General features: G+C 35.7%; 1 protein-coding gene across 3 annotated transcripts; it reads left to right on the forward strand.

Moving 5' to 3' along the window:
- Window positions 1-99: 99 nt before the first annotated feature.
- Window positions 100-11,880, forward strand: LOC114247689 (uncharacterized). 3 transcript variants are annotated; one of them, XM_028180708.2, is made up of 13 exons: window positions 100-539; window positions 1,370-1,609; window positions 1,680-1,757; window positions 2,488-2,822; window positions 3,310-3,418; window positions 7,733-7,888; window positions 8,503-8,832; window positions 8,913-9,030; window positions 9,199-9,302; window positions 9,735-9,921; window positions 10,155-10,271; window positions 10,398-10,506; window positions 11,587-11,880. In XM_028180708.2, the coding sequence occupies exons 2-13, from the start codon at window positions 1,370-1,372 to the stop codon at window positions 11,708-11,710; spliced, it is 2,007 nt and encodes a 668-aa protein (XP_028036509.2). In that variant the 5' UTR covers window positions 100-539; the 3' UTR covers window positions 11,711-11,880. The 3 variants fall into 3 exon arrangements, with proteins under 3 accessions (XP_028036509.2, XP_089583510.1, XP_089583509.1); XM_089727384.1 differs by having other exon boundaries at window positions 535-838; XM_089727383.1 differs by lacking the exon at window positions 100-539 and adding an exon at window positions 543-993.
- The last annotated feature ends 4,985 nt before the right edge of the window (window positions 11,881-16,865 follow it).

The following is a 16,865-nucleotide window of genomic DNA, read 5'->3' on the forward strand; positions in this document are numbered from 1 at the left end:
ACCAGTAAGATTTTAACCATTTCGTGCACTTTCAAATGTGACAAACTGTTTAGCCGTTCATAATCTGTGCCTATTATGCTACTAATATTAAATGGGACTCTTTAACGGGAACGCGAGGAGGGAAGTTGTGTGTTTTGTTCTAATTTGTCTATTTAGGGTTTCTTCAGGTTTAAGTGTGTAATAACGGTAGTTTATTAACTCCTTAGTATCTGTGAAAGTGCACAAATGTGGGAAAATCAAACAAAGCCACTGAACGTAACTTCTCGGGATCCTCCAAAAAGCCCACTGAAAAAGTCTCAGTAAATTACCACCATTTTACTGAAATTATATTTCATCTATATCACCTCATTTCATTTCATTTCATTTCATTTCATTTCACTGCATATTATCATTTCTCATAAAAATAAGAACATAAATTAAAATAAGACTTGACCTAAAAGTCCTAGTTACCAGGTCATAAAATCCCATAATATTAAATGTATTATCTACCATTATCTATGGTCAATCGTGATTATTGCACGTAGGAGGAACTTTGTGGTGTAAGTATTCTTACGCAATAAATTTATTAAAACTACGTTTAATGTGTTTAATGACCTAAAAGACTCGAAAAGAAAATAGGCAGAAAATAAATGACAAATTTGAGAGAAAATACTGTTTTGTCGCCACCCGGCGAAAGTCCAGCATCTAAGATGCCGCTACCGCCATTTTTGTTGCTCAGTAACGTGGAGCATTTAACTGCGATTTTTTGATTCAACAGACAAAAATCATAATCATTGCAAAATAATTATTAAAATTTGTTACCGAAATAAATTTTAAGCGAAGACGAGTTTTCATTATTGTTAGTTTAAAATAGTACTTGGTTATTTTGCTGTATGTAGCGTCATCGGTTATCACATATATTACTACCAGCTACTTATTACCAGCTTATAAGTAGACTAAATGAAACTATGAACTTTTAAATGAGGAAAGAGCAAAAGAAAATTGAAAAATTTGGTATATAGTTCATTTTAGTTTCTTCAGAACAAATAGCATTTTTTTTTTTCTAATCTAAATATTTCTTATATTTTTTGGCAAAGGGCTTGTCTCTCAGAGAAGAATAGATCGTAATACCAAACTAACCTTGCATTGACATATATGATTAACAAATAGTTAATGTAAAACGATTAAGTGGCACTCATTAATTTGAAACTTTACAGTTGGTGTTACCCCTTCAGATAATTTCTTGGTCATAGTACTGCTATCCGCAGATGATGCACAGTTTAACAGATGATTTGTTTCATACATTTCATACATTCAAAATATTCACAGTACAGCCAGGTACCATAAATGTACTAGAAATTATTTAAATGTTGGATCTTTAAATTTTTAGATGTCGTCCCGAGGTCGTGGTTATTATGGACGAGTGAGCTACAGTGGTGGTAGAGGTAGCGGATACAGAGGTTCTTATAGAGGCAGTAGCAATCGAGGCAGTTATGAAAGCCGTGGAGGCCGTGGTGGTGGCGCAAGCTATTCATCATACAATAATGATACTCGTTATAATAGCGGTGGAAGGAGTTACAACACCAGTCGTGACAGAGTAGATGAGTCTTACAAAAAAACATATCGAAATGTAAGTTTTCTAAAAAAAACTTATTTAAATGCCAATGGGAACATATCATAATGAATGTCTGTTTTAATAGGAAAGCTCTGTTAACTATTCAAACAGAGAGTATGGAGGTAGAGGAGGATCACCAGAAAGAAAAAGAATGAGGATGGAGGTAAATTTTAGTAAAGATTAAAATTGTAAAATTGATCACATATTTTTACTCATTTTAAAAGCCTGTTTGCTAGCTGCAATATGAAGCCCAAATGAATTGCAAAACTTAATAAATTATCAGCCAGCAGCTGTATTCCATGAGTATATTTGAAACACTGAAAGCATGTTGAGAAAAGAATATCTATCATGTAACAAGTGGAGATAACCATTGAAGTTTAAATGTTAGAAACAAGATTGTTGTAAAAGACAAACTATAGACCAGAAGTAAGGAATAAAGAATATTATAAGTTTCTAAAATATGTAGATGAAATAGAGTTTTCAAATTTTAAGAATTCATGTATCTGGACTGTTTTCTACTTATAGGAAAAATAAAACATAATAGCCACTGGCGGTTCAGGAATATAGCAAACACCAAAAATTCACAAATTGTTTTATTGGAGGTTTTAAATAAGTAACGGTATTCAAATGAAATGTGTAATATGCCAAAATGCCTTTTTATTGCAAACTTAATTCAATCTAATTTAAAGAAATTGTCAAAAATAATAATGAAATTTTGGCAATACATCAACTACAATGACTAGTGAAAAATAGTTTCATTTTGAACAGGGGCCAGTAGAAGGATCTTAAAAAAGTCATCATGAGAAGACTTTAAATTTTTCACATTTTAATACTAAATTTAGTTTGTTCACAATAAAAGAAAGATGAAGGGAACCATAGAGAGTTATGTACAGGGACCAGCCGAAAGACGTAGCCATGACGGCGGCGGCGGTCATTACGGCGGGTCCTACAGCTCAAGGCAGGAAAATTACGGAGGCGAAAGGAGGTCCTTCGGTGGGGATGAACGAAGACGATCGCCCGCCAGAGAAAGCTACCGCAAACCAAGCGGTATGGGCCCCCCGCGAGAGCCGCGCATCGGCACCCGCCCGCGCCGCCCCTTCCGTGGCCGCACTCTGCGCTCGCGAGCATCCTATCGCGGCACACCGCGCTCGCGTGCCTCCTTTACGAGGCGGTTCGCTGATAGAACCCTCAATTACAACCGTGCCTTTAGAAGCGTCAAGGGACGCAGGTAAATTGAAAAGATGATAAAAAATATATTTATTTAGAACAATAATGATGATCTGATAATGATCTATGAGCTCATCGATGAACTCGTGAATGAGATGAGTGCTTAGCGGCTGGATGATGATGATTGGTAACGGATGTAATACCATCATTAATGGGTGATAAATATTAAAATGCAAACATCACATCTGAAAAATAGCGAATGTGCATAAATTTTTCATCTACCATATATAAAATTTTACCATTAGGAATAAAAGAGATTTGTAACTGAATTTTAAACAAAGATACTCTCTACTTGATCCTCCAATTCAAATAGCTTCATGTATGAGATTTATAAACCAGATATACATACTCAAAGTAAATATTATTTTTCCTCTCTTCAAATAGACTTCAAGAAGTTATTTATTTATTGAAGTGTGAAATATTTTTAAATATTTTCTCTGTACATGTTAAATACAAATTCATCAATGTGTCATCAAAACATCAAACAGTTCCATCAAATCCAAAGAAGAAGCATCCTCAACTGAAGAAGATTGGGATGCTGACGACAAGGAAGAAATAACTGAAGAAAAGAAAGAACCAAAAAATAAGTCGCCAAAGGTAAGATTTTTTTTAAAACCCACGTTTTAATGATAATTATCATGATATTTATACACAGATGGACAGACAGATGATAGTATACTTATAACACATTTAATGATAGGTAAAAAAATACCATAGGTACATGATGGAAAAAAGTTAGATTTATTAGACACAATTCATGCTCCACCTTGTTAATATAGCTGTATGAAACAATAATTTCCTAAAAAATTTGTCACAATAAATTTGCAACAAAATAAAAAAAGGCCAACGCTCGGGTCAAATGTCGCTTAAGCGCCAAACTCGCGCAGCCCTTTACTAACTACCGTAATAACAAAAAGTTATGAATTTTTATTGAAATTACCGATTCATTAAGCTAAGCTAATGTAGGAGGTTGCACAATGCTAAAAAACTTAAAATAATGTTCTTTTTATTATTTTGATTGACTTTATCATCATTAAAGATCAATAAATGCCAAGCCATTATTTTGGGTAGTCTTCGTATTGTCCACCGCTTAACTACTACTCTCATCAGTAATCTATAATGGTACAGCGATTCTCCTAAGTTCGGTGGTTAAGAACCTACACCTTTACATAGGACTCGACTCGACTGGAGAGCTCAAGTATCTTACGCCAGCGTCGTAATTTACTTGCACTGATGACTTTACATTCCTTCCTTATGTCTCCCTAACCTCATTCCTATATAATTCCCTATTTTCAATGTCTTTACTCCACCCGTGAGCGAGCCCTACGTTCCCTCCATAGCCTATTAATTTGTTGTCCCATACATAGCTCTACTTATGGTTCATAGCTCTTTCGTCGTGCAGTCTGTTCTGCTATGGAACGCGCTCCCTCTCGAGATTTTTTAGGGTAATCGAGGGGTGTTTTTAGTTGTTTGAATATCCCTTTCGGTTATCTGACGACATTGCGTTACTTGTATCGCCATATCATTTCTCAAACAATCAACAAATTGTCTAGTTGACACATCAATGGTTTGCTAAAAATTAATATAGTGAGCATGTTTCCTTTTTATTTATGTTGACGGGTAGATGTAGAATGTTTATAGCCCACATTGAGTTAAGATTTACCCAAATTTACTGTAAATTCGGCAGACAATTTATTACACAACTTTCTTCCTTCATTATTTACAGGGAAAAAAACTGGCGATTACAATAGGCTACGAATAATAAAACTATAGAACAGTAAATCGCTTTCAATTGCACTTTAAATTATGGTGCCATTTACGCACACAAATAAAAGCAAATACAACGAACACTCACACTCTTTCATGAAAAAACGCTTGCACGCGATTAGTCACGCCAAGGTCACGGTTCGCAAGCGCCACCCAGCGCACCCTTATGACGATGACGTTATGCAGTAGTAATGAATTCATGAAATATTTTCTCGTTTTTTTATTAAATGACTTTATTACTGCAATAAAAATAAATGCAGTTTATGAGTTAGTACATAAGATGAAAATATGATAAACTTAAAATCAATACGACTACTACTACTAGTATATAAGGTGTAAGGCACACGACTTCCACTTTCAAGTATGTACATGGCTTCTTTTTGAAAGTATGCTTTACATTGTGCTATTTTTGCAATGTGTCCAATTTATTTCATTTCTTTCCAAGCTAGCTTTCTATCACAAGCGGCATTTTTGAAGTGAAACTTCTGTAGAATCGTTGTAGTGATTTCAAACTCGATGAAACGAAAAAATTAAACGTGAAGTTAAAATATCAATTCACAGAGGGCGCTACCTCATACTATAAAAGATGATTTACAATTATTTCTATTTAGTTTGCTATCAACAAATGTCGCTGCACGTAAATTCAACAATTCCTGAATCGCGATGACGAGATGTTACACATTTGATAGAGGTTCTCGTATTTCTCTTGCTAAATCATGCTTACCCATGATACCGTGGTCATGCAGGCGGTTCCCCCAGGGTGAGGCTACTCCATTGCGCTGCGGAGTGGTTGGTGGTTGACCCTTGCGATTATTCTTATTTTTTCACTTCTACCGTGTGTGACTTGCACACACAATTTTCTTTTTTTTTAAGTCGAATTTCATTTGTCGGTAATCTGCAGTAATAAAATCATTTGTTATCGCTGCATAATATCATAATTGTTACTTAAATAAAACCTATGTTTTATCTGAGCAGTATAAAGAACTACTACTGCATAGAAAACGTAATCGTACGTAACAATATCGCATAACACTATCCATCATAAATAGTATAAAATTTTTCGGTGTTTGTATACTTACTAATGAAAGATAATTCCACTATTTTTCATATCTGTATGGCTTTAAAACCATTGCACGACACACGATTGCATACTTGCAAAATTAAAAAGCGCAAAATAATAATTATCTGGTTAACCGAAAACTGATGCAACACGACCGCACGACACGAGTGCCACAGCGAACTGGCGCACCGTTCTGTAGCTATTTTAAGCCCCGCCCTCCGCGGTGGCTATTTACGTGGAACCATTTTTGAAGCGTAATTACTTTTCTATAGTTTTATTATTTGTAGACAATAGGGATGTATCAAATCTATCATACTTGTCAGCCAAGTCTTTCGTGGTTTGTGGATATCCATTAGAAGACTGTCATCAACCATATCAAGTTACTGCTACTTTTGTCCACATCATCTCTTTCTGGTAGTAGTACAAACTATCTTCATATATATTATTATATTCGTGACAGTAGCCATTTCTTCAAGGGATAACAGTAAAGTATGCGTAAAAATCTGTAAGGGTGGATACCACAATTTTATTAATTTCTGTTGCGAAATAGTGCGTTCTAGTCAAAAGCGTATTATATATTACAATTGTGACTTCTAGATTATATCTCAATATTATGTAACACTCACTTTGTAATCTTTTAAAAGATTGTAATGTTGTCTGCCCATCTAAAGCAATTATGCCTTGCTCTCGCTCTCAAATTTCTATCTTGTTGTAGTGTCATAGTATCATTCTTTCCACTAAAAGTGGTAGGTTATGCAAATTGCTGGCAATCGTTGCGTTTTTGGGGTGTGAGTAAGGGAACTTGCATCGAGAGTTGATTGTTGGAAGCTCACAAGTCCGAGATGATGAATAGTCGTACCTTTGACTTTAAATACTAACGACATTTCGATCGTCGCCACAATGAGATTACCGTTCACTCTTATGTAAACGTTAAATTTTGTAGTTACCCATGGAATTGTTCTACTGGGGCCTCTTTAAAAGAATAGTAACATTAAAGGTTATAAATTTTTTTTAATCCAATTTTAAAAGTTCAACTTATAAAATTGTTAACCCTGAGATCTAGGGTCAATGTGTATTGAACATATAGTTTATTTAGTCTTCCATTAGTCTTATGACCACAAGGGGTTAGGATAAAAAAATATTAGTATATAGTATAAATAGTAATAGTATAAATAATATTTTGATTATTGTAAGATATTATAATTTGTTTAAATCTATATCAATATTAAGTACAGAAATAATAATAATAATAAAACTAGGAACAAAAGGCATGGTCATCCGGCCTTAAATTACGATTCCTTGTGTTATGCATACCAGAGACTAACCTAGATACATACTCGTATACGATTAAATATATATATATATATATATCGCTCATTTGGAGCGACAGTGACCTAATTACTAAAAAAATGTAAAATTGATTTAATTATACCACAATGATATTTTTTTTCCACTTAGATATGGTTTTATTATTTTATTAAAAAATTCGTCTCCTTTCAAGCCTAGACTTCAAACTACAAGAGTAAAATAATAGAGATAGTCATTAACTGTGAGAAATATTTAGAAACTTCATTAGTATTACGAAAACTGGCATAGTGTAAAATTTACAAATTTACAGTTGTGTCACAGTCGCTCCAAATGAGCGATATGTATATAGTCCTAATAAAGCTGTTCATTACATGGATGATGTGGGGCAACAGTCAGGGGCGCTAACTACAGGACCATCGAGTCAGTCAGAATAATAATAAAAAATATAATTTCATAAACACAAAATTACAAAACTGAGTATGATTCAATTGTATTCAAAACAAAATAATGTAAACTAATCTAAATTTACTGCATACGGGAATTGTTAAAAATTATAAAGCTTATGGTGGGACTTGTGAGGATTTCTTGAAAGCATTTATTAATTTAAAACATTACTTATATATTCACACCTCATCCTACACTCATATGTGTAAAAACAGATTCAGTATAATAATTATTAAAGCTTTATTTATGCATTGATCATTCAAGGAACCCCTTCATTAAACAGCATCAATAACTGATGCTTTGTATGAGTGCAACTTTTTAATTATATACAGGTAGAGGCAGAAGATTCTGATGCTGAAGCTGCTGTTGTCGGTGGAGTTGCTGGTGATGACACAGATAAGGAGCCCGATGCCGCCTCCGATACTGCGACGCGGCCCTTTGTTAATCTTATGTGTGTTCACTGCAAAGAAAAATGCCCCACTTTTGCGGTAGGTATTCGTCGAAGTTGCAGTGAGTTATTATAGTTTTGAATTATTCATAACAGTTGTCTTAATTATTATGCAATATATCAGTTACTATTTAAAAAAAAAAACAAGATCTTTATGATAGACTTTCCCACAGGCCACAATAACTGTTAGCATTTTCCCATAAATAATGTCGTTCGCACCCAATACAAACTGAACTCAAATAAGAGGGCTTCACGCCGCTGGAAAAAAATTCATATAAAACCGTTTCCCGCTTTGGACGCATGTTTCTCTATCTGATAATTTTGTTCACGAAGCTATTCGGATGGAAATGCACCTCATAGGCGAAAACGACTTTCTTCAATAATAGGCATTCACTTCACTTCCATTATAAATCGAACGATTTGTAGGGATCCGAAAATTTTATGTCCAAAGCAATGTCAATTTTATGTCAAGCTGTTATCAGAGCCATGGTGGTCATTTGCAATATTTTATTTCATATCTACTTAATGGGAACACTTCTACTTTACAATGCAATAAAAATCACATCTTGCTCAAAAACGAGTCGTTAAATTTTAGATAAAACGGTACACTCTTATTAAGACACCTCTTATATCTAAAATCTGCAATTATTACAGAGGTACACAAAACATTTGGTGTCAGTGAGACACCGCGCAGCGATGGGTGTGGTGGCACGGCGCCACAAGACTCAGCTACTCCGCATGCGCGTGGCCCAACGCGTGGCTCAACGTGAACTGGAAGCAGCAGCAGGCGCTGATCTCGCCGAGCGCACGACATTCTGTCCCGTATGTCGCCTCAACCATCGCACCACGCGCGAGGCTCACAACCTCACCGATACTCATCGAGCTATGAAGCGCTTCCTTATGCCCTTCTGTCGAATTTGTCGCACTACATATCGTTCGCCTATGATCTATGAACATCATATATGTTCGCTAGAACATCTTAAGGTATGCTTGAATTTTCGCTTTATTAACAAACTATTTGAGCTGATTTGTGTTTTTTTTAATCTTAGAATTAATTTTTAAAGAAAAAAGCAAACAAGTCTTTACGCCGTGCGAGTCCAAAAGCTGAGGGTAGTGGTGATGAGGGCATGAATGTTGATTTGGATAATTTCATGACACTTGATTCTGTTGGTGATGTTGATGGTGAGTTCATTTAATGTTATGTTGGGTATATTTGGAAAATAAAACAAAAAATTTCGTAACAAGTATGACTCATTTTAGCGAAATAAAATTAATTAACGTCTTAGTCTTAATTTTCAACTTCATTAAAGTTGTCTTATTTTATTTTTGTGAAACATACTTTATTTGTAGAAGTCGAGGATGATGACTCAGGAACAGAAAAAAAAGATGAAGGTAGTCCAAAAAAAACAAAAGCAGAAATTAACATTGGAAGTGAACACATTAAGAAGTTGGAGGTAAGATTTTTGTTTCTGTTATTATTTATTTCGAAATATGGCCAGACAATAATCCTTGATTCGAAATTCAGAATGTTCTTATTGCAAGTTTTTAGAATGCTTAAGAGCTTATATTTTGAGTTTAACTTTTATGTTTGAGTTCCAAATAATTATAATGTAATTAAGTCCTAAAAAATAATATTACTCCTTTTAAATAAGAACGAATATACAGTAAACGTATATAATACTTACTTTTTTAAATCTATGAACAGGTAGTATATTGTTGAAAACGCGCACATATCTTACATATTTCCTTATTTCGAGCCATCAGAATGTCAATTTCGCTCCTAGTATTAACTCTACATGAATTTGTCAATATTATAATGCAGATTAAGTTTTCAAATAAAATGAGTTTTAAAATATTCAAATATTGTGTTCTGTTACATTATTTAGGTGTGGTGGTGTGAGCTTTGCCGCACATATCTAACGCGCGCCGAGACCGGTGGTGCCGAACTGACAGAGGTTGTACGGCGCCACTGTCGACTTCGTCTCCATCTCGGGCGATACGTGCAGTACCGTGACACTCGCACGCTTCGGAAGCATGCTGAGCGCATTCATCGACAGCTTCATCAGCAGAAACGTATGTTGAGAATGTTCAATTTTAATTTGTTACAATAAAATATATACATACAATAAAAAGTAGCACAAAGTAGTTCCTCGCAATTACAGATTTCAACATTAAAATTTTTCATAAAAACCTCTATTAGTCTCAGGGTGTTAATGCTGTACATTTTATATATGATTTATTAATAATATGTATAAAGCTATAAAGTTTTGAAATATAATAACCATATGTTGATTTTTCAAAAATAGAAGATGTGGAAGAATCTGCAAATGATGTTGTTGCTAAAGGTAAAGAAGAAAAGGAGGAAACTATTGATGAAGTTAAGAAAAAACCGGACAATACTACTGAAACTTCAAATATGTCGGGTGAGGTCTTATTGCTTTACGAATACATAACTAAAATAATCTGATTTTGTAAAGATGAGAATGCAAATACTAAATTTGTAAAGATGAATATAAAATTATTTGACTTTAATAATATTGCGGTTTCAGCAAATGAAGACAAATTATGGGCTGATGTTGATAAAGACATTGGAGAACTTCTTCGAGAAGTGGACCCACAAGGAAATGAAGGAACTGATGATGAAGAGGACCTAGACAGGTAATGCAAGTTAAAAAATCTTAGAAAAAAGAAATGAATGTTAACAGATGAACCTCTCTTAAGCTTCTATAATAAACCATGTTCTTAGTGTGATTGTAAACATATAAACATAAATTATTAGCAGTTGATGGCATAAACTAAAACAGGTCACTTTTTTATTCATAAATATATTAACATATAATTATATTAACCCACAGGATAGTAAATTGGTGACAGTTGCCCATTCCTGTCCATTGGTGTTATAATGGTGTATATATTTGTATCAATTAAAATAATAATAATAATAATTGTATCCCACAACACCGGTCACAATAATCTATAGTCGGATTTTTTATTAGACGAAGTAAACTGACGTTTACTGTGTTGTCAGTTTTTGATGAAATAAAAATAGTGTTGTGACAAAGTGAACGATTGAAAAAACTCCTGAATTAATGAAATTGCCTCGATTGTCTAGTGAATAGTTAGTGTGCCGAACTGCCGATATCGGGCACGGGGTTCGAATTTTAGCCGTGTTTTGTACATACCAACGAGTTTTCGACGAAACATTATGTTCCTATGGTATCTACCTGTACTAAATACCGAGTGTTTTAAACATTAAGAAAAACATTGCGAGGAAGTTTGTAAGACTGTCCTATTTCCAATGCATCATATAGTTGAAACTATAGATGTATAAAATATAACAATTATAGGTACATAGGTAATGAAAATAAAAAAAACTGATTGTAGTTACATACTACTAGTAACATATTATTATATTGGATCACTTTAATACAATTTTATTGTAAAATATAAATAATATTCTTTTATAGTTTGAAATTAATGATTAACTCTTCACACTCATTGTTCATTTATGTGATTGAACGAGAACTGAACGCATCACTATTACTTTAAATATAGCAACATTATTTCACAAAGTGACATTAGCTACTGTCAGCTGGCTTCGTCTAATTAAAAATCCGACTATAATTATAATGTTTATTATTAGCGACAAATACAAACAATAAGATATGAATCATAGAAAGCTCACAATGTAGTAAAAATATAGCTAATTTTATTCTTATCTCTTATTTATGTTCACAGATATGAAAAGTTCCGAAAAACCGATACCAAAAAAGCTAAGAATATTGAGAGTGAAAATAATGAATCCATTGTCTTGAATTCATCGGGTGAAAAGAAATCTGTTGAAGTTAATACTTCTGCTTAATAAGGGAGGGGTCACTATAAAACTAATACTAAAATAACATAAGAGTGCAATGTGTCTTCAAATCACCTGAGAAAGAAATAAACTCAGGTTAATACAAAAAATGTCTCCGCTTATAATATTGCAAACCATAATTTGTCACGTTTTAGTCACGTTATAAAATACTATGAATATTCAGGTTTTTTAACTTCCTACACACACTTCACAGCATATTTGTGAAAAATAATAATTCACTATTACTTATAAGAATGTAATTGTGTGCTACATACAAAACAATCTACAAGATCGTCAGTCTAAACAAAATAATTAAATTATGGTATAAAATACATAAAAAAATCTAAAATGTTTCTTTTTCCTCTTTTGAGTATTATGCTGAAAGTGTATGCGTGTGATTTGGATGGTGAAAAATAACGCCTTATTCACATATAAATCAGTTTTAACACACCTATATTTTTCATGAGCTGCATCAACGCTACGTATTATTATCACGCGGCCCGCACACACATAGACACCCTCCAATCTCTACAATCCCGCTTTTGCAGGTTAGCCGTCGGAGCTCCGTGGTTCGTGAGAACCACGGAGCCACAGAGAACCACGTTGAACTACACGACGACTTGGGCCTCGAATCTATCCAGAAATACATGAAGTCAGCGTCGGAACGGTACTTCAATAAGGCTATGCGTCATGATAATCGCCTTATCGTTGCCGCCGCTAACTACTCCCCGAATCCTGATCATGCAGGAGCCAGTCACCGTCGACGCCCTAGACACGTCCTTCTCAGTAATCCTTCAATCATTAAAAAAAAAATCAGCTTTATACCTACATATGACACGCAGTATTATCAGCATACAAGATTATTAATGATTGAATACATTTGTAAACCAAGGACCTCTAAATATAATTAAAAACCATAGGAATACGAACTATCTGCCGACCTTATCCACAACCAATTTAAGTGTGTAGTGAGTTCAGTAACAGCTTCGGCAGATTTTCCTACTCTTGACCCAAGTTGGCGATTTGATAATAGAGAATTTACATGTAATTAATCATTAAATAGAAAAACAATGCGCTCTAATAATCTTGGTATTAAATGATGAGTTCGTTATTAACATATTATAGGTAATTAATTGCAGCGTCTTGGTGGCATTATGTAAAAGGAGAAATCAAAGATTCATTCTTTGCTCTTTGGCAGATCTACATTCCTTACTTAACTCTGTGCTCCGATGGTTATCCCCATGGAGTTAATACGTACCTACAACTAGAGTGCTGTCTAATGCCGAGAAACCGGTCTTGAAAGAGAAAGCTTTTTGGTGTTTTTGGTCGTGGTGTCCTTGTCTAATGTGGTGACCATATAAAATTTATTTAAAGGACAAAATTATACAGAAGCATCAGTGTTTACCTCAAGTAATTCTGTGTAGCCCTATGTAAATACAAAACACGTGCTTGCAAAAGTTTATTTATGTAAATTCAATTCCAAACATTGCTTCGTCGTCATGGTGACTTTTTTCGACGGTTTTTTTTGGGAATTGCATCGTCGAAAATCTAGATCTGAGTTTTATTACAAACATCCTTACCACAGTTCTATTTCTTAAACTCCCTCAAACTCATGCTTAACGTCCGAATACTCAACCGCGACTTCAATATTATGTTGCGCTTAACTACGCAATTCCTCCTTAAATGTACTGGCTAAGTGGGCCGTGCACAGTTAAAAGCAAATTAATATCTGGCACACTGAGTGAGACACTGCAGCACACATGGTATGTGCGTATCGGGTGCTCTTTTCCTGCATTCACATGTTCAATTGATTTAAAATTGCTTGTGTTTTTACTTCTGTGCTATTTTCATGACATGTGCAGATTAGGTCTACTAGTTACATTTTAGGAAATAAAACAATGGGTAATGAAATGAACTGAAATTCGTTTATTTGTTATACCTAGTCAGGTCATAAGTATTGTCAATTTGTCACACAGTAAAAACTTTTCTTTTAGAATGCTGGCCACAAAAAAGTTTATTGAATTCGAATTTGGAATTGTTCATGAAAATAAAAATGTATACTTTTAGAATTTTACTCATTTTTAAATATGGAGTGGACGCTTAAAGAAGACCGTGTTGCAATTATTGCGTTGCATCGTTGCGGTTACGCGCCAATTCAAATTTTTAACATATTGAAAAATTAGAATATAACCAAAAGATTCGTTTATCGTACCATCAAACGATACAATGAAGACTCTAGTGTAGATGACAGGTCAAGAAGTGGTCGCCCTCGGTCTGTTAGGACTCCAGCAGTGATAAAAGCTGTGAAGGCGCGAATTCAAAGAAATCCCAAACGTAAGCAGAAACTGTTGGCCCTTCAGATGGGGTTAAGCAGAATCACGGTGAACAGGGTGTTAAATGAAGACTTAGGGCTTCGGGTATATCGAAGAAAAACAGGACATCGTTTGAATGCTCGTCTAATGGACCTGAGACTGAAGAGATGCCGCGCTTTGTTGAAGCGGTACGCGGGAAAAAAATATCGGGAAATTCTTTTTTCGGATGAAAAAATTTTTGCCGTAGAAGAGAGCTACAACAAACAAAATGATAAGGTACGCACACAGTAGTGAAGAAGCGAGCAACCGTATTCCGCGTGTCCAACGAGGTCATTTTCCATCCTCGCTCATGGTATGGTTGGGAGTTTCTTATTGGGGCTTAACAGAGGTACATTTTTGTGAGAAAGGTGTAAAAACGAATACAGTTGTGTATCAAAATACAGTCCTGACGAACCTTGTGGAACCTGTTTCTCATACCATGTTCAATAACAGGCACTGGGTATTCCAACAAGATTCGGCGCCAGCTCATAGAGCGAAGAGCACACAAGACTGGCTGGCGGCGCGTGAAATCGACTTCATCCGGCACGAAGACTGGCCCTCCTCCAGTCCAGATTTGAATCCGTTAGATTACAAGATATGGCAACACTTGGAGGAAAAGGCGTGCTCAAAGCCTCATCCCAATTTGGAGTCACTCAATACATCCTTGATTAAGGCAGCCGCCGATATTGACATGGACCTCGTTCGTGCTGCGATAGACGACTGGCCGCGCGGATTGAAGGCCTGTATTCAAAATCACGGAGGTCATTTTGAATAAACTTTAGTGTCATAAGAATCTATGTTTTGTTAAGTTCATTTTGGTATATGAATGGTTACATAATGAATAAACTTGTTTCAATTATTTTACAATAAACATGTGACAGAATTTATGACCTGACTAGGTATTATGTAGACAATTAGATAATTCTTAAATGACAAGTCATGCTAGACAAGGCAATGACAGGGCATGCAAGTATTTAGGCAGCGGCTTGGCTCTGCCCCTAGCATTGCTGAAGTCCATGGGCGACGGTAACCACTCACCATCAGGTGGGCCGTATGCTCGTCTGCCTACAAGGGCAATAAAAAAAAATTAAAACACGTGTTTTAAATGTAGAAACTCAAAGCATATGGATAAATATTATAAATATAAATACTAATATTTTGTGGTCGTCGTGGCCTAACGGATAAGACGTCCGGTGCATTCGTGTTGAAGCGATGCACCGGTGTTCGAATCCCGCAGGTGGGTACCAATTTTTCTAATGAAATACGTACTCAACAATTGTTCATGATTGACTTCCACGGTGAAGGAATAACATCGTGTAATAAAAATGAAACCCGCAAAATTATAATTTGCGTAATTACTGGTGGTAGGACCTCTTGTGAGTCCGCACGGGTAGGTACCACCGCCCCGCCTATTTCTGCCGTGAAGCAGTAATGCGTTTCGGTTTGAAGGGTGGGGCAGCCGTTGTGACTATACTGAGACCTTAGAACTATATCTCAAGGTGTGTGGCGCATTTACGTTGTAGATGTCTATGGGCTCCAGTAACCACTTAACATCAGGTGGGCTGTGAGCTCGTCCACACAGCTAAGCAATAAAAAAAAAAAAAAAAAACACAGGGAACAGAAGCGGCGTGGCGTGCGTGCTAACATGCGCCACTAACAGAGGTTCCATTTCTGTTTTGTTGGCAGCATTTTTTCCTCAACTTACAATACGACCGATGTATCTTGGCGAGTCCGAACTTCGCGCAGAACGCTGCGCACAAACTTTTTTAGGAACCAAATGGTGGCATGACCGACGTGTGCAGGGCGGAGGTCTAGACTAGGGATTGACTATGTGTAAACACAATCGTCCCTTTATTCAATCAAATATACCAATCGATTTTTATCGATTTAGAATTTATTGATTTTTGTTATTATGAGATACTGAACGAAATAGATTTACAAACTTATTGAATGTTGTCGTTAGTAAACGAGATGGCTCTTAAAATATGAAAAATACATTGCAAAATTAGTTTTTCACAATTGATTTTTCAAATTTAGTATATGACATAGATTAAGTACAATTTACAAGACAAATGGTATTAAATATTATAATGAGAAAAAATATTTCAAAAATATATGCTCACACTGGTAAACATTTATCAATGAATCTTACATATGGAAGGATATTCCACAACCTGGATAGGATTCTCGCTTACAACCATACAAGTGTTCACCATGATTACACGGAAACTTTCACGATTTTCGGAAAAAAACAAGCCACAAACTGTATCAGTGCCCTTTTAACTTCGAACTGCAAAGGTAATTTTTTTTCCTACCTAAGCTGATAGCCTTGAGAGGCTATATCAGCGTCGCCTTAACTAGTAGGTGAGCTCCCGGGGCTCAAACTTGATGACGTTGCTAACACGAACCATAGCAAGAGCCGTGCTTCGCAGAATCTACCACCGGATCGGAAACATGACCCACTGAGAAGATCCGGCGAGAAACTTGGTGGGCTGTACCTGAGGGTTAATTTACTCCTCGCAAGTGACGGGTTCGACGAGAACGATGACCGGTGCTTGAGGTACCTAAAAGCACCGTTAGTGTTTATTTGCTTCGAATGATGCCGACTACGTACGGATCACCATGGGAGCCTTCACATACACACGGTTGCCGTCTAAACGACACGGCGCCGCGCCGTGTCGTGCAAGCTCTTTCACATGTACACGGTTTACGCTCGTTCGCTCGGCGGTGGCGGCGAGGAGTAATATTAATGTTAGCGGACGAATGACCCTCTGCGTTCGCCGCCGTGCCTCTTTGCGCTAGTAAATAATAGA

This window comes from Bombyx mandarina, chromosome 05 (genome assembly GCF_030267445.1).
Source record: "Bombyx mandarina strain Sakado chromosome 05, ASM3026744v2".
NCBI lineage: Eukaryota > Metazoa > Arthropoda > Insecta > Lepidoptera > Bombycidae > Bombyx > Bombyx mandarina.

What these genes read in the sequence shown, in the direction of transcription:
- LOC114247689 (XM_028180708.2), top strand. Translation starts at nt 1,370, where the DNA reads ATGTCGTCCCGAGGTCGTGGTTATTATGGACGAGTGAGCTACAGTGGT. An exon ending in GTTCGCTAGAACATCTTAAG is followed by an intron (nt 8,833 to 8,912) that starts GTATGCTTGAAT and finishes TAATTTTTAAAG; the next exon opens with AAAAAAGCAAACAAGTCTTT. An exon ending in AACACATTAAGAAGTTGGAG is followed by an intron (nt 9,303 to 9,734) that starts GTAAGATTTTTG and finishes TACATTATTTAG; the next exon opens with GTGTGGTGGTGTGAGCTTTG.